The sequence below is a fragment of the Nansenia antarctica genome, assembly GCF_963989245.1.
Source record: "Nansenia antarctica genome assembly, chromosome: 3".
In the NCBI taxonomy this organism is placed as follows: Eukaryota; Metazoa; Chordata; class Actinopteri; order Argentiniformes; family Microstomatidae; genus Nansenia; species Nansenia antarctica.
In genome coordinates this window covers 25,131,465-25,150,285 of record NC_137688.1, presented here as the reverse complement: position 1 = coordinate 25,150,285, position 18,821 = coordinate 25,131,465, and the positions used below count along the sequence as shown (strand labels likewise).

At 42.5% G+C, this 18,821-nt stretch overlaps 1 protein-coding gene across 1 annotated transcript in view; it reads right to left on the bottom strand.

The window, feature by feature from the left end:
- ctnna1 (catenin (cadherin-associated protein), alpha 1) overlaps positions 1-13,248 on the bottom strand; it is a 102,307-nt gene extending 89,059 nt beyond the window's left edge. Inside the window, exons 1-5 of the mRNA XM_080526680.1 lie at positions 12,989-13,248; positions 11,116-11,231; positions 10,688-10,883; positions 3,659-3,825; positions 1,479-1,598 (exon numbers count right to left, since the gene is read on the bottom strand). Of these exons, the coding sequence (XP_080382806.1) occupies positions 1,479-1,598; positions 3,659-3,825; positions 10,688-10,883; positions 11,116-11,220 (588 nt within the window). The 5' untranslated portion in view covers positions 11,221-11,231; positions 12,989-13,248. The remainder of the gene's footprint in view (positions 1-1,478; positions 1,599-3,658; positions 3,826-10,687; positions 10,884-11,115; positions 11,232-12,988) is intronic.
- Between the last annotated feature and the right edge of the window lie 5,573 nt (positions 13,249-18,821).

Sequence of the window (18,821 nt, the reverse complement as noted above, 5' to 3'; positions counted from 1 at the left end):
TGTGACAGAGCTTGCTCTGAATGACCCAGATTCATTTCTGTCCCTTGAGGTAATACGCCTCACAGTCATAATCAGGCCATTAGAATAGGCCGTTGCAATTTAATGCATGCATTTAATGCATTCAGGATATCTAAGCATTATAGTCCTATTGCCTTTTTATAGAAAGGCACAGAGGTAGTAGTAACCAGCAGTTAGACATAAACTGAAGGAATAAATAGGCGCCTATGTTAAGGAAAATAAAATTGGTCTTCCCGCTTGTGTCGATGCACTGACAGTTACATTGTAGGTGTTGAGTGGGTAGTGAAGATACAAAGTTGACACAAGTTACTCAGAATAAAGACAGTATTTGCACCAACCCGTTCAATTAATTATCTGAACCATAGCACAAGGGGAATACACATGTGAAATACATGTGAAATACACAAACACTGGTCTAAAACAATAGCGGCATTCACAACACATTTAATCTCTAACAATTAGTATGGTGAGAATACTGTATCCTATCTGCACAGAGAAGTGAAGCTCATCCTATTACTCAGTCATGTCACCTGGAAAATTCATCATGAAATGCACTTCACTGTTGACTACAGCTTACATGATATGGAAAAACCCGGCACCCAATTCTCATCTCAGGGTAATGGGTTTTGTCACCCGTGCTGCATGGAGCCTGTATACCCCCGCCCTGGCCTCTCACCCCCCTCCACCTGGTGAGAAGGAGATTGTTCATGCTTATGTGGATCTAATCTCACAGAAAAAGCATGAGGCACTCTCTCACTCACTCCCCTCCCGTGGGTGAAAAGGATAATTCTCTCTGATGCACAGTAAGTAAGCCACAGCTAGAGATGCACTCTCACTCACAGCTCACAGGCACCTGCCTGACAAGCACCCCACTGGCAGCCCAACAAGGTCAAAGCCCAACCCTAGCCTGAACCCTGAACCCTTGTCGCAAGAGAAATCCAACATTGGTGTGTTTGTCAGACGTGTCTCCTTCCTTTATTCCCATGTGGCAGACGGTACAGTCTACAGCCCCTAGGTCTAAATGAGGATTTCGACATAAGTGTTATGCTATGAATAAATTACTTTAGATGTATATGTTCTATGCTATATGATGGCTACTGCCTGATGTCTGCATGTTCGTAGCATTTCTCTATTGTTTGTTGTTCTGCTATGTATATTGTAAATATTAGTTTTTTAGTGTTTCCTGTCTCATGAACACTTGTGTATGTTTTTGTAGTCCACTAAATCTAAGACTACAATTCCCTTGATGCCTAGCCACTAGGCGAACTTTTTGACACAGGTGTTGTGCATTGGCTAAATCAAGTGATGTTGTTTAAACCCTTTATACCACTGCATTCACTTGTCTGCTTTATGCCTGAAGAAGGCCTGTGACCGAAAGCTTGCAATAAACTATGTTTTTTTGCAGTGTTTGAGTGTGTGGATGCTGTTATTTTGCACTCTACTGGCAGACGGTACAGTACCTGCTGTCTCTTGGCAGCCATGATGTTGAGCTTGTCCACCTCAGGTTTCAGGGCCTTGTACTGGATCCCCAGGTCCTGCTCTGTTCCTGCGTTACGCACCTTCACAAGGTTCTCCTCCACCTGAACAGGTGACATTGGAATATTTTGTTTGTCAAAAAGGTTAGGTTACACATCCATTTCAAATATGTATTCAAATAACTTCATAGGCAAGATATTAAAGTCTAGGGATCAGAGATCAAGACTTTTTTTGCTTGCTCGGATAAGTCCGTCACAGTACACTTCCACTCAGGGAGAGGTGAAAAAGCTGACCACATGAATTATTTTTGGAAATCTCTGCAAGGGCAGCTGTTTCTTCACTGTGTGCTGCCATGACTAGAATAATAATTTCAGGTACAAACAAGACTTTCTGCTCGACAATACATCAAAAGCCAGGCAGCAAATGATTCAACAGCACTAGCTTGTAGAACACGTGGGGCCTTCACTTGACCTCAGCCCAGATCACATGAAGTGTGTCAGCACAAAGAAACTAACTGCATTGTACATTGGTGGTGAGAATGGAAAAGAGAAAAATCTGTCTTCCCAAAACCCTTCCATCAACTTCCCCCTGTCCATGTGTCTGTCGTCATCAGCCGAGGCAGCAGAGCAGCTGCACTGACTCACTGTGCCACATATTAACATGATGTGATGGCCAGCGTTCAACCTAGACATTGATTTTCACACTTTGCAGTAAGAAGCTCCCCAGTTAGTCAGAACTACGGCAAGCAAGAAATCTCATGAATAAATTCATAGCTGGGCTTCTACCACATTCAGAGTCGCCTCTGAGAATGGATCAAAGATTAAATGGAGGATTACACGTGGAGTCCACAGCACCCAGCTGGTCTACAGACTCCAGCGGCCTTCTCCATCCCTTTAGGCTGTCTGAGGTGGTGAGGCCATTGAGCTCATGTCGGGCAACACTATGCCGACTGGATGTTGGCACGGGCAGTTCCCTGTGGTATTGGTTGTCTGACAGCCAGGGAATGACATGGACATGGAGATAATGAAGTGGATGGCTATAAACAGAGCTATGATAAGATTCGGTAAGGGCTCCCAGTTAGAGCCAGCTCGGTGGGAAGTGGGAACGTTTGAAAATAACCCCAATTGGATAACAGGGTGGGGCCCATACCAAGCATATTTGAGGATGTTTTCCGACCTCAGCAACAAAGAGTCATGCAGGGTTTTTCTAACGAATGTCTTTCTGCTTTGCCTCCATGTGAAAACAACAGAAATAAAACACATTTTTAAATCTGTCCATAAACACACTCCTGCTGGAATTTATCATAGGGGGTAATTACCATAGGACCTTTTCTCATATCTCTTTTACTACAGAACATCAGATAGAAAATTGCTACTTCCAGATATGTAGACACTGCTATGGCACTGGATATAATAAGAATGTGATGTTAAAAATGGGTGACGCATCCCTTTCCGTTTATACCATATAATTTCAACAGGGGAGTTAACATGATAATTTGGCAAACAACTGCAGCCATTTCAGAAACTTCAGAACAGAATAATCTTCTGTGTTTTAACTGCTCACACAATTACCTCACTGTGTGATTGCGTCACATGTGTGATTATGTCAGAACAGGTTACTCATAGAACAGGATACTCATAGAACAGGTTACTCATAGAACAGGTTACTCATAGTGATAGAAGCTCAAAATGAAAGTACCATGAACAGAAGAGGACTTAAGGAGCATGTTACATCTTAGTTTATGGTTGGGATTTGATTTTCCAGGCAATAAGACCCGAATAGCAGCAAGGCATGAGTTCCCAATTGCTACCGGTAGCACCTCATTTTTAAATTACAATTTTAAAGCAATGTTTCACTGGGTGCTTTCTTGTAATTATTTCAAATACATTAAACACAATTGTTACTACCTGGTCCAAATGCTACCCAGTTGTGTAATTAATCCAAAAAGAAATAGAACAAGTAATTAATTGATTACTGTGTAATGACCATTTTCAGCCGTTTAATTCCTCCAACTAATCATTTATGTAACCCATTGAGGATGAAGAACCTAATCATTTCACTTTAAGGGCACTGTACTTCAATGTTTAGGGTCATGATTAGTGAAGCAAAGGTGCAGGGGTAGTGTGTGTGTGTGTGTGTGTGTGTGTGTGTGTGTGTTCCTCACCAGTTTGAGCTGCAGCAGTAGTTTGTAGACATCAGACATGTCGGCTAGCACCAGCAGGTGAGTGACGGCAGAGAGGAGCGCCCTGGCAGAGCGGACCATGTTCCCCCTCTTCACCGAGGAGCACGGGTCCTCCGCAAACTCCCCTGACGCCTGCTTCATGGAGTCACCTGAGAGGAGAGACATGAAAGGCCTGTTAGGCTGCCCTGGAGCTGCCCCGGACCCAACCACAAATATTGGTTGACTGAAAGGCCATAAAGACATTTTAACCTTTTTTTCTTTTTTTTTTTACCACTCTGCAGCATATCTGCTTACAGTAGCTGCACCAACTGTAAACATTGCTAAAATAACTGAACACAGACAGCTTGCTATGATGGCAACGTGATCTGCTAAATATCAGACAAAAAAATACCTAGTGGTTAGGGCTGCACGATTAATCGATTTTAAATCGAAATCGCGATTTGAAATGACGCGATTAGCTAATCGCAAAGCCTGCGATTTGCCTGCGATTTTTTTTTATTTTTATTTTTTTTTGCCCTTTAGCAGACGCTTTTTTAATCCAAAGCGATTTACAATTACGAATTACAGGGACATTCCCCCTGGAGTAACTGAGGGCTAAGTGCCTTACTCAAGGGCACACTAGTAGTGGTGTGGTTTCAGGCGGGATTTGAACTCACAACCTTCCGATCACAAGTCCAACTCACTATGTGTTTCTCAACCCTCTCCTCGGGGCGCCCCAGCCGCTCCACATATTTGATCTGTTCCACCACCAGCACACCTGATTCAACTAATCAAGTCCAAATCATAATTGCTTTGGACTTGATTAGTTGAATCAGGTGTGCTGGTGGTGGAACAGATCAAATATGTGGAGCGGCTGGGGCGCCCCGAGGAGAGGGTTGAGAAACACCACTACCCGTATGGGATACGTCATACAGCGCGTCGGATTCAACGTCAATGAACGTCAACGTCAATGAACGTAAAAAAAAAAGACACTTGTTGAGAGAAACAAAATGGTGTTGCTGTTTAAAAAAAACATAAATAAATATGTTGTCCCAATTCATATATTTTAAGTTCTCATCCTTGCATTAGAATTAGAGCAGTTAATAGTTTGATGGCATCATGTGGTAATGCTCTCTGAAAATAGGTGATAGATAGATTCATCCAATCACCTGCCAAGTATTTTTTGAAAGTACCTGCCCTTTTCCAAACAGCTTCCAATTAAGCTTTCCTAGATGGTTGTGTGAAACAAACCACCTGAGTCAGGTTAGTAATGCTCCATCACATGTTTTAATCTGAAGCTTGATTTTAAAGCAACCCAACTTTAAAGCAACCCAATGTAAGTTTAGTTCTTTCACTCGTAGCTCGGGCTGTGGGGGTGCTAGAGGAGGGAGCCTCTAAGTCCCCTGAAGACGTACAAACAAACTGCACGTTGATACGACCTTCCTAGCCGGAGATATGGCCACACTTTACAAAAACTCCCTTTTTTTTGTTGCTATATATTTTTTTTTTAAATCGCAAATTCATCGCAATCGCGATATCTGTCCAAATAATCGCAATTCGATTTTTTTCCCCAAATCGTGCAGCCCTACTAGTGGTATATTCATTTAAGCTGCGGGTGGAATACAGTTCCCGGTAAGAAAGAGTGAACTTCAGCAGCGGATTTCTCCAAATCACTGTTCAGTAATACTCAGACTGTAACTGGCTCCTCTCGCTCATCATTGGCAGTTCAGAGACATTTGGTATCGTTAGAAAGCCCAGATGCTGATCAGCAATCAGAACTCAACATACTGTATGTTTAGGGGTCCTATCAACTGAAAACGGAGAACGTGTGGCATGATAACATCAATAAACCACACAATTCGGGAAAACACGTTTGTTGTAAAAAAAAAAAATATTCGTTTTAATTGTGTGTTGCACCATTTTTCTAAAACGATATAGCCGTATATAATTACACCAACACAACTGCTATGCCACCCCTGGTCTCCAGAGTGGATAAGTCTGCTCAGACACTCTGGACCTTTCTGTGCGTAGCTTGTGCTCCATGAGAAAAAATAAAACACAATTACTGACTACTGAAATAAAACGGCTAAGAGCAAAACCACCTAATAGTAGACGAAACAGCCCCAGACTGCACAATGCAATTGAACATGTTATTGTTCGATTTGCATTTAATGATGATGATGATACCCCAAAAGTAGTTTCAAAATCATGTTGGGTAAATGGTTAAATGGTTCTTGTAACATTGAGGTTGTCGACTTGACTCCTGGTTGGGCCTGTAAATTGCTTTGGATAAAAGTGTCTACTCAGTAAAATTACTCTATTATATAACATCCTATTCAAATCTCTTTTCTCTGGAATCTGTTCTGAAATGTGTCAAATGGAATGGAAAAATCCTGCTAGCTTAGCTGAGCTTTGGCAGCAGGTGTTGACTCAGTGGTTCGGGCCAGCGCTGATGAGGGGAGAACTGGAGTGGAATCACTGGTTCAGAGTGTGGCAGAGCGTACTATTTTAATCAGACTGGAGGCATCCGATGCGTGAGGCAGGTTCATACCATGTTTTCTAAATCATGCTGCACTCCCATTAGTGCCATGTATAAAACAACAGGGTACCCATCCATCCATCCATTCATCCGTCTATCAACCTGCAGTCAGGCTAAGATTTCTGCAGGCAATGTTCCTCAATCTCACCCTTCACAGGTGAAGCAGAACCCCCTCCCCCACCTACTCTGATGTCCAATAAATTCAATGAATCATTTTTAACAGAGGCGTTGCTAGGATCTTGAAACATTGGGGGCATAGCCCAGCGCACGTTTCGTCAAGTTTAAATAGAGGAGTGGGCGCTTGCACTAAATCGACGGCAATGCGGTAGATGGCAACTTTTTTTTCTTTGCATTTTTTCTACAGGATCCGGAGATCCAGGTTATTCATAAAACATACTCGGGGCTCGACCCCCGGATGTCCAGGGCTAACAACGTCACTCATTTTCAAGCCAGCAGCCAATTATTTTATTTCAGGGGTCCTTTCCTGTGGTGACAAATATCCAGTGGAAACACCGGTGCTTGACTCATATCGATTGGTATCATCCAGGTTTCTCCCTCACATGACCTCGGTGGGGCTCTGTGTAAACAGACACCGCCGCTCTTCCTTGTCCGTCAGTCCGTCTACGAACACCATAAATAATTTCTCATGACACTCTGGTCCTTGGCGAGAAGCGGCACGCAAACTTAGCCATGCTGCGGCTAATTTGCTGGGCCCAGAACCACATTAAGGGAGAATGTGGCTTCCTCTATCGTCATCTTCACCATCCCCAGTGCTACTCTGACCCCACTGCTGGGACAGACTGCAAATGCCTGAGCAGCCCGAGTGCGCAGGCAACAAGTTGACTGCATTAGATAATAAGTCTTCATTTAAGATCAGGGGAAGAGAGGCAGCCTACGCAATTACCCTGCCGGTCGAGGGTCAAACAGGCCAGACAAACACGCACAGATCTAGACATGTGCGCACACACCACACTCATGGCCACTGACCTCAAACAGACAGCCAGTCTGAGTGAGTGAACGAACATACACACAGACAGTGAGGGAGTGAATGTATGTGTGTGTGTGTGCGTGCATGCGTGCATACAAACACACACAAACACACACACACACACACACAAAAAGGAGGTCAAATCCACAACAAAGGCTCTAGGTCCATAGCTACACTTTGCCCCACATTTGAAAGGCCTACACAGTTGACTGGGCACACAAATTAGGTTTGTAGCCTCCCGTTATGGACTAGACAGTAGACACACAAACAGTTTTCTTCATGTTCAGGCACACATTTTGTGTTCATTGCGACAAGCTCTAACGCTCAAAATGTAAACATTAATGTTCAGACTAAATCAACGAGATTAGTTTGTAAAATCATTGTTCTGTAAAAAGGTAAGTGGGCCAAGTCAAATGGTAAAAAAAACTATTTGTGCCTTATCTGCCATGAGACAAAGATAGGTCCAGACTCCAGACATAACGTGGGGTAACGTGTTATTACTAGCCTACTTTTATTTAACAGGTTATCATTGTCATTTCTGGGAGCAGTCTCCTTCAATTCCTGAAGGTCGTTTCTCCCACCGCTGCCTCTGCCCTGCCTGGAGAGACTAAATCTGTCTGCTAAATATCAGGCCTTAAAGGCCTTGAATGGATCTTTGGACTACAGAAATGTGTGCGGCCCTGCCAGGTGCTTCAGGAGCCACTGGGGAACACACCGGCTATACACAGGCTACTGAGTGGTAACTTGTAAGAGGGGTGGTTGATGAAGATAATACACCACAGCACTTACAATAGGTTTGGACGGTTTCAAATTCTTTATCAGGGGTGCAAACTGGTGATGGTCCAAAAAGGTGACACTTTTCTTTTTTTTGCCCGAAAACAAAGAAAATGGGGGGGAAGATAGTGCTAGCACTAACAGTGCTACATGGATAGCCTAGCACTAGCGGTGGTAGATGGGTAGCTCTAGCATTAACAGTGGTCTAACAATGATGCGCGTGTAAGTAGCGATGGCCCTGACCTTAACACCTGCATAATTAATGTAAGCAACCTGTTCTCAAAGTACTAATTATGCGGGTTCCTGCAGGTTTCAACAACTTACATTTAAGACCTTTTTAAGACCACGTTTAAGACAATTTAAGACCTATTGCACAAGTATTGGTATTAGACTCACATTCATTGATTCTTTTCATTAGCAATGCTGGGTGATCTGTTCTGTTGCATGTAGAAGTTTGACAATGTAAGTTAGCCTACTCTATCAATTTCTTGACGCTTTTGACAAAAAACGATTTTCAGAAACCAAAAAACCATCCAACCCTAACCTACACCACTTCGTCTATAAGGAAAACACATCTCAGACATCCTGACTGCTCTACCCCCGACTGAAAGAAAACACATTTCTACGAATGATAACCAACACGTGGTCTTTCACCTGCTCTTCCCCACCTTCAGACTGCCATTTCCCCCGGTGGGCTAGATCAATAATGCCATTTTCACAGGGCAGATAGTGATCAGCGCTCCTTTAATAAACTCTCATCCATCTCCGCTGGACCGATGCTCACCTGCAGCCCACCGAGTGCATGATGAAATGATAAAAATATATATCACACAATAAGCCACAGCAGCAGTCGGGTGACGTGAAGGGGGGTAGTTAAAGACAGACAGGAAAGAGGACAAAGGAAAGAGGAGAGGCTTATCAGTCCTTATCAATTCAGTCCGTATCAATTCAGCTGTGAAATTCTGATGCTGACTGTTGAATGAATATATGTTTTGTAATGTACATGAAAGGTATTGTTGGTAGTAGCACAATGTTGACTAGAAAGATGAAGAAACCAACACCGTTAAAAAAAATAAAAAAAATAGAAAAACACTCTTTAACATGCATGTGTAGTCCTCCCCAAACGATATCTGCCTTTATTCTCCTCCGCCATTTAAACAGCTGGTAAGCCACAGCTGGGTGGAAAATTGAATCCGGTGAGGGTTTAGCCTCACTCAATGGCAGCATTATCAGTCTGGCCACGCTCGGCTGAGTAGTGTGGCATAAATGACAGCCAGGCCTAGGCACCAGATACCAACAGACTCTGAATTCCTGTCCAATGACAGCATACCAAAGCTATTGTGACATTCACTGGCACTGAGCACACTGCTGGCCGTCTACTGACACCACGTCCCCTAACTTCCACCAGGACACACGCAGGCAGCGGGGTGCCTCAGATGCTGCATGTCTGCTGAGGTACACAGGCAGTCATAGCAGACAGTGACAACTACATCACTTCAACAAGTGATAACAACTAGTCTCAAGTAAGGCTTGACGAGTGTGCCAAATGCCACGCTGACATCTGGAGCAGAGGAGTCATCTCAAATAGGAGGAGGAACGAGCTTCTATCGTAAGATAAACTGCAATTTCATTTGATGGTGATTTGATGGCAGATTCCTGACAGATTCCTGACACTGAGCTATGGGAGGCGTGAAATTCAATCTGAAATGGAAGGTGTCAGTCTCAGCAAGCAGGTTGATATAGCCATTTAAAACATCTGAGATCATCAATGACGCTGCCGCCCGCCCACCTGCCCACCCCCCCATAACCCTTTGCTTCATGCAGGACTTATGAGATCCTTGTAATTTCCGTGGCAACAGCACGAATTAGAAACATCCAGAGTGGACTTGGAAAGTGTAGCTAACAGCTTGTGGCAGTCCCTCTTTAGCTCAGAAGTTAGCTCACATACCTAGGATTAGCAAACCAACAGATAACATTTTAAAACAGATGCCATGCTAATCCACTTTGCACCCACAAAGATTAACAAAGCTCTGGAACTGCTATCCCTGCACATTTACCTGCAGGGCTAATCAACTCACAGATGATGGAAGAAGACACATGCACACTATTTAAATAAGAGATGGGGAAGACGATTCTCTCTAGCAGTGTGTTATTCTCCTTCAGTATGCATCAATATCAACATGGCAACACAAGCTATTGAGAAATGAGATGCAGAACAATTTGACAGGGCATGGAAGACATTAATAACATGGGGCACTGATTAATAAAAACTTGTTGTGGAAGTCAAAAACAGAAACAAGGCCAAACTATCTAATATGCTAATAGCATTGTTCCCCCCCCATCACCACCTAATTAAGAGAGAGCCTCCCATTTTCCTGTCTCCCCAAGCATCAAAAAATGGTCACAGCAAGACAAAACTGGAGGGAACATTGATCAGGATGAACGCATGATTAATCTAGCTCTGAGAACTCTCTCATCACAGTGGAAAGTACCTCCTGTCACACACTGCCTAGAAGCTTCTCCACTAACAGCTGATGTGTGGGTGAGCTTTCTGGTGCATCGTGGCTGTTGTGACATCACTGCCCACATTGGCAGTGGATGAGGCGAGTCCCCCCCCCCCACCCATACACTGTTAATTGCTTTGTGCATCTGTGTAAGGTGGAAAGGCGTGATATAATTATAATTTATTCATTATAATAATTAATTAAACAATGATTATTATTATTATTACCTTGCTTGCGGACGTCCTCTACAGCTGCGGTGAGCTCGTCCTTTAGGAACTGGCTCTCCTTGGCGATCTTCTCTCCTTTCTCCAGGAAGTTCTGGGTGGCGTTCTCCACGGAGGCGGCCAGCACATGGGCCTTCTTAGAGCGCCCCTTCTTCTTGTTGGACGGGCCTTTGTTGCTGGAGTTCACCAGAGTCGTGACCTATGGCAGGACACAAGAGGGGATAGCAGATGTTCAAATATAAAAAGGTGACAAAGGTGAGATGTTGGCTACACTGCTTGTTTATGAGTGTGCATGTATAGGTTCTCTCTCGTTCTTTAGAAAACTATAGGCCTAGGCATTGACTGAATGCTATACTAAATAAATATTTTACCAATTGTTAATGAATTAATAAAAAATAAATGCTATGAAAAATGTACATAGACAACCTTACCTGAGTGACCAAGGGCTCCAGCAGTCTCTCCACAGCCAGCGTACGGATCTCCAGGCTCTTTGGGTCCCATTTGAAATTGATGTTGGCGGTGTTAATGGTTGTCATGGTCACAGATTCTAAGGGAGAGAACGACAGGACTGATGTGCGGACTAATGCCTGAAGCTGCAAAGCACTATACATTAACAATAGGCTCAACGTCGTGACAGAATATATCTACATGGACGGCAAATGATCTGAATAAAAGCCTGAAACCTAGGCCGACCAATGTGTTTGGAAAAGAGGCTGTCATCCAGTCAAAAAAAATAAAAGCTGTATATACAGTCCATAATTTACAAGATTGCATGTGGAACCTCTCTTCTAAGCCACGGCTTAGATCAGACACCATTAGCCTATAAATATTCATATGCCGTTTAGAGACAGGCTCCCTCCATCACGGCTAGATTGACAGCCATAAGCGGAGCAGAGTAACATTGTGGCCCATTTTTCGATTTTCCTTTTCAGGCGGTGATTGCAGCTCTATTGATTAGCCATCACGCATTGAGAGGCAAGGATAATCATGGAGCCCTGGGGGTTGAGCGGGGGCTGGACGCCTAGAATGAGAAGTTGGTTGGCTCTAGCTGTGTATTGGGGGGGGGGGGGGCGTTAGTGTGGAGACACTAGGTAGAGCAGAAACTAGGCCAAATGCAAAAAAACAAGCCAAACTATAACAGGGTAAACCCCTATCCAATGACGTTTCTCTAACCAGGATGCCTATGTGTTTACATTAGCCTAGGGATGCAACCTCAGCAAATATTTTCAAGTCAAGACTGCTGCAACGTTTGCAGGAAAAGTGCTATACAAATAAAGGTTATTATTATTATTATTATTATTATACGTTTATATGTGAGCACAGATTAGCTGTTGTGGTCGACCACAGCTAGAACAGAAGTCATGGCCCTGTGTTTGAGAGTTGTTACTTTGGTAAAAAAAAACTTGTGAAAAACGCTGAAAGAAACTCAAGTAGAGATTAATTCATTTCATAACGTGACCAACTGTAGAGAGTTTAGGTGAGTCGGGGTAGAGGGTTTAGGTGAGTCGGGGTAGACGTAGAGGGTTTAGGTGAGTAGGGGTAGAGGGTTTAGGTGAGATGGGGTAGAGGGTTTAGGTGAGATGGGGTAGAGGGTTTAGGTGAGATGGGGTAGAGGGTTTAGGTGAGATGGGGTAGAGGGTTTAGGTGAGATGGGGTAGAGGGTTTAGGTGAGATGGGGTAGAGGGTTTAGGTGAGATGGGGTAGAGGGTTTAGGTGAGTAGGGGTAGAGGTACGTAGGTGAGTGAGGGTGGAGGAGGGTGTGGTACAGAACCTATGATAGATACTGAATCACGCTGAAGGTTTACACGGAACAATTGGGAATTAAATGGCGAATGAAAACATAAATTATTATTATAGCTATCGGTGGTATAATTTAAGTGGGTACTACTGATAAACGTTTGTGTTAAACTACAAACTTCAGGATGAGAAGTTAGTTAGCCTGTTAGCTTTGGCTAGTAGTTATGACGTCACGTCACTAGCTAACATTCAAACGAGATCACGGCCAAACCACATGATAGATTATAGGTAGATAACTAGCTTAAGCAGCATAAACACAGCACATTTTGTTTGACGAAATACCTCACTTTTATCATTAGATATAGCTATGAGCTATTTTCCCAGTTATAGCTGTTGTTAGCTAAGGTTAGCCTCCCAACGGACGGAGTTTCGCACTTCGTGTTTAGTTTTTGGTCAAAGAAAATGCGACACTTGTTTGGTCCAACTCAGTAGAAAACATCTCATGACCAACAGTCGCGAAAAATGTTAAACAACCCCAACTTTAACACTTAACTATCACAAACTTACCGAAAGAACAATCCACTTGAAAAAACTTCGGAAAAAAAATCACCTCAAAATGGTGGAATGGAATCGGGACACGAATTCCTTCCTTCCGTGCTCCAAAGTTTTTGCTCTTTCCCAACTCCTACGGGGCCTAACCTTGAGATTAAGCGATTAATGAAAAGCTCCGATACTTGAAAACTATCGACAGCCACAGCGTGAGTGGCAATGAATGATCTTATTTGACGGCAAACCGCAACTTTTTACTGAAAGTTTCGGTGAAGAATGCGTCTCTGTTTGGCTTGGCTCTCAACAATGGGTAAAGAGAAGGGGGGGGTCAATTTCCTGGACTTGCGGAAGGGCAGGGTCTAACAACAACACGGGACAACAATGCTGCTATCAGGTGTTAGGGCGTGGTGCTGAAAGGACAGCAACTGCCCGCGACTATCGGTGACCATATAAGGAATTTGTTGATTTGAGGAGGATATGGACATTTAGGTAAAGTAGCCATGAGAAAGTAGTAAGTCAGTAGATATCATATAATAGTAGATAGTCATCTAAATTCAGGAAATACATAGGAAAATCCCAGGGTCACAGCCATGAGTCATAAGCATGTCAAGGCCACTATTCAGTGCAAAACTATAGACCCTACAGATTTGGTAATTGTAAAAAATAAAATAAAAATAAACTGTTAATTAAATTGAGCACCACAAATCTACTGCACTGACCAGGTTTTCCAGCACACTCAGTATTGACTCAATCTACAGTACAGTAGTTTTGTTGGTCTACTACTGTAACTGTCGCCGACACTACAAAGCCCATGTAGAAAGCCACCTACAAAGCCCTCAACAACATGGCACCCTCCTACCTCTCTGACCTCCTCCTACAGCACAACCCTACCTGCAAACGCCAGTCAGCTGAGCCAACCTCCTTGTCCATCATCAGGATTAAACAGCGTACCCTTGGGGGACCAGGCTTTCATCACCGCAGCCCCCGCTCTTTGGGACACTCTCGCAAACCACATCAAAGAATCCGGCATGTTCTCCTCCTTCAAACGTTCCCTCAAAACCCATTTGTTTAAACTCGCTAAACTAACTCGTTAAACTATTTTAATTGTTGTTTTTATTGACTGTGCTTTTGTTTTACTTTTTTATTTATCTATATTCTCCATGGGATGTGGTGTCTTTGAGTGCTGAGAAATGCATTATACAAAATAAATGCAATGTTGTTGTTATTGATGTTATTATTATTATTATTATTACACTCACCACAGGGTAGATTGTTTATGATTCACATTTCTTTCAGGTCCAGCAGGTCTAACTACTATGCTAATTTGCCAATGTTGGCGGGTAGGGTAGAAAATTATCACTGTGTTGTATTTAGAATTCTTATGAGTTTCATCTAACCTAACTCTGCTTGGTGATTGATGTGAAAGCTGACAGGTAGGCCATCTCATTTGTGCAATGGTTCACTAATATGACTTTAACTGTCACAAAAGCCACTGCTAAAGAACTGCAGAGAAATGGCAATAAATCATTGATGACATACTGTAGATTGGTGTCATATGGCTTTTGGTCAGATGTTTGTTGTCAGATTTTTTACCTGATATAATTGTACGTACGCTCTTTTACCTACATTTTTATGTGTTCCCATTTTACTATCATTATACTATCATCTATATACCATCATATATACTATATACTACCATTATACTATCATTTGAACATCTAATTTGACTCTAATTTGAAACTAAAAGGTCAACACTCTATGCTGCCTGTACAAGACCTTTGATAATAATATAGATAATATTATAATATATAGTGTATATTAACTGTGACAGTTAAAGTCATTATAGTGTATATATTATAATAGTATAATACAGATAACTGTTTAACTCATAGGGAGTAAAATGTATCTTTTGTCCTGACAAAGATCCATATGAGGTAAACCGTTAAATACCTATTATCAAAGGTCTTGTGCTCCAGTTTAGCCATTAGGGTGGTAAGAGCTGGTCTATTGTTGGTTTTAAGTTAAAGATTTGGGATAGGTGGAACACTATTTTAGCATGCATTTTAGCATGCTCTTGTTGCTGTCACATGCACCCATTGAAACACCATATTTGGGGGTATTACTGCCCAGACATAAACAACATGCCTTGATAAGCACTTATTCAAAACTATTTGTGTTGCAGTGACAAGAGCCCTGTCGTTGAATAACTGAATGATGTGGTGAAATCTGATTAAATAATACGCAGGAGCTAAGTGTTTTTGTTTTTGTTGCATAATGAAGAGGAGAAGCCATAAACAGGTTATTGGATGGGCCAGATGCATTGAAGATAAACACACACACACACACAAACACCACACACATTATTACATATTTTGGCATTTAGCAGATGCCTTCATTCAAAGCGACATACAACAAACCTTTAATAGCCTTCACAAAAAAAGATTACAGTGCATGAGAACAAATGCTTTACTCCCCCTCAATATGTTGTTTTTGCAACTGCTCTGTCTCTCTTTTATAGCATCATATCGCATACCCTCACTTCTACTTTATGGCCATATAAAAAAGCGAGAGGTAACTGACAGCTATGGTAATTTACCTCACAGGAGATGCATCCTTTCTGTAGGTTCCCATAATTGTGTGTGTTCAATAAACCTGCCTATTGGAAAAGCCTCAGCTTATTCACTGACACGGGTGATAATAAATAATGAAATATGACAAAACTCACAGGTCGAGGGGTGGTAATTCCAATTACATATATAGGGAGGAAACTGCTGGAAGAGTACCGATACAATCATCTGAAATCAGTGGCCACAGAGAACATTAGCTAACAACAATTACTTCTTGTTCTGCAGGCAAGTGAAAAGACACAGCCCTATTAGTTGGCGGGAGCATGCTTAGGTGTTAATTAAAAAGCTGTACCAGCTCATACAAATTACAACCCCAAATAGAATGTACAAAATACATATTTGGCTCTTTCTTAGTTTAGACCTGGTACAATCATGTGTTGGAAAGTGGTTCTTGAATATTTCTTTTGTATGGGAAATGATAATTCACTTTCTTAATAAGTGGATCCTCTCTTTCCTCTTACAGTTCTACTGAAAAAATATACGATACTATCCTATACTATATTTGGTCACGGAATAGTCCCAAAAACAAAAATATAAAATATAAAAATATAAAATACAAAAAAATGATAAAATATTGAAATATCTGAATTTCTCTTCTGTGTTGGAGACTAACATAATCACAAGCCACTGAGTTGAATGCTGCATGCATTCAGTACACAAGAGAAGTACAGCACAAGTTTGTTATTCCAAACAGGACTCTGTGGTGAAGAGGGATTACACTTTGTGGAATTGTGGGCTTGAAGGATAAATGCTTGTCCAAATAACAGCTTGTTGAGAGGACACCTTGTATGTGTCCTTGAACTCGTTCATTTTGTACCTGTTGAGCCACCGTATGACGGGGACACAGCATGCTATGAATAATTCCTCCTCATTATGATGATGTACATGTGTACCACGCACTGAATGTATAATTCCAAATACATGTGATCGGTAGTGAGAATTAGTAATTGCTAGTGAGAAATAAAAATGGGTTTTCGATATACTCTAGTTTCAAGAACTTTGCTGTTATACTACTGCGTCTCAGTTGGTGTTCTTTGCACATGCTGATGTGTTCTACTCTGAATATAATCAAGAATATAATCAATCTCTTACCTCAGTTTCCATTGTAAACAATACTCAATCTGTTTGAATATCACTACATGGATTGTTGTTTCTCTCTCTTCTCTGGGTAGGTGAAACCCAGCCTCCTACCTCAGTTTCCATTATATTGTGGAAACAAACCATAGTACTGATTACCTGTACAATTATCGTCATCTTTTTGAATATCACAACGTGGATAAAGAAAAGAAAGCCACATTGGTGAGGTTATTTGTAGGAAACCGCAGGATGCCTCCACACCCACCTGATTCCTGCAGTGGCCTGTGGATCTTGGTGATGTCACCACCTGCAGACCCTCTCATCACCATGGCAAAGTCCTTTCCATCGCTACGGCAACACAGTATTTGGGGTGATTAGCCATGTCCATGGCTCTGTTTGGGTGTCACAAGGGTCTTTGAGTAAAACAAAAACAAGTGACAATTGATACTATACTTGTACTATGTGATAAGACTAGTTACATAAGGAAAGTCTGTATTACTGGATTGTGTAATCATGGTCTCTGCAGCCCGACGTCTGAACCATCAGTCCTAATTTTCTTTTTCTGAAAACCACTTGTTAGCAGTCTGCTGAGCTCCATCTGGTGGTGTGAATCATAGTTGGTTTACTACTGCAGCAGAACAGTGGATCTGGTCACACAGGACCATGGTTTATTACGGCAGCAGAATAGAGGATCTGGTCACACAGGACCATGGTTTATTACGGCACCAGAATAGAGGATCTGATCACACAGGACCATGGTTTATTACGGCACCAGAATAGAGGATCTGATCACACAGGACCATGGTTTATTACGGCAGCAGAATAGAGGATCTGATCACACAGGACCATGGTTTACTACAGCAGCAGAATAGATGATCTGGTCACACAGGACCATGGTTTACTACAGCAGAACAGATCTGGTCACACAGGACCATGGTTTACTACAGCAGAACAGATCTGGTCACACAGGACCATGGTTTACTAGCAGCAGAATAGAGGATCTGGTCACACAGGACCATGGTTTACTAGCAGCAGAATAGAGGATCTGGTCACACAGGATTATGGTTTACTAGAAGCAGAATAGATCTGGTCACACAGGACCATGGTTTACTACAGCAGAACAGATCTGGTCACACAGGACCATGGTTTACTACAGCAGAACAGATCTGGTCACACAGGACCATGGTTTACTACAGCAGAACAGATCTGGTCACACAGGACCATGGTTTACTACAGCAGAATAGAGGATCTGGTCACACAGGACCATGGTTTACTAGCAGCAGAATAGATCTGGTCACACAGGACCATGGTTTACTACAGCAGAATAGAGGATCTGGTCACACAGGACCATGGTTTACTAGCAGCAGAATAGATCTGGTCACACAGGACCATGGTTTACTACAGCAGAATAGATCTGATCACACATAGGGCTTTTTCCGAACGTTGGCGCTGTCTGGCGAACGAGCACGCGTTATACACTGGTATGAACGCGGGCTCGTTCGCCAGACAGCGCCAACGTTCGGAGGTTCCCAAACGCGAACCGGCACGGTTCTTTGCCGGTGTGAAAGCCCTAACAGTACCATGGTTTAAGAGAGGACACACATACAGTAGAAATGCATCGAACATGCCTAGTCACTCGGTCACAAGCAGTTGTTTCCAGCATCTTCTCTCTCTTCATTCCCTGTCTGATGTTGTTGTTTCATGTTTGAGGAGAGAGTGGAGGCTGATGGAGGTAGAAATCCGAATCCACATACATTTGATACAATTCCTCATTCCATGCATTACAATCAGCCTGTCCTCTGATTTACAGTATATCTCCACCGGCCTCCCCTGGTTCATATTCAAGCTAACAATCAATGACTATCGACAAAAATGGCAGAAAGAAGAAAAAAAAGGGCAGGCACATTTCTACTTACTGTACATGAACAGTTGGCTTGCTTCACTTCAAACCCTATTTCATATCAAACCCCACTTGGGAACAACTGCCCTATTTTACTGCATATGCTACAGGGGAGGCTGGTGGAGGCAGAAGTCGGAGGACGGGCTCAATGTGATGCATGGAATGGTAAGAGGAATGGTATCAAGGAGACGTGTTTGATCCCTTTCCTCATTCCATTCCATGCATCACAATGAGCCTTTCCTCTGAT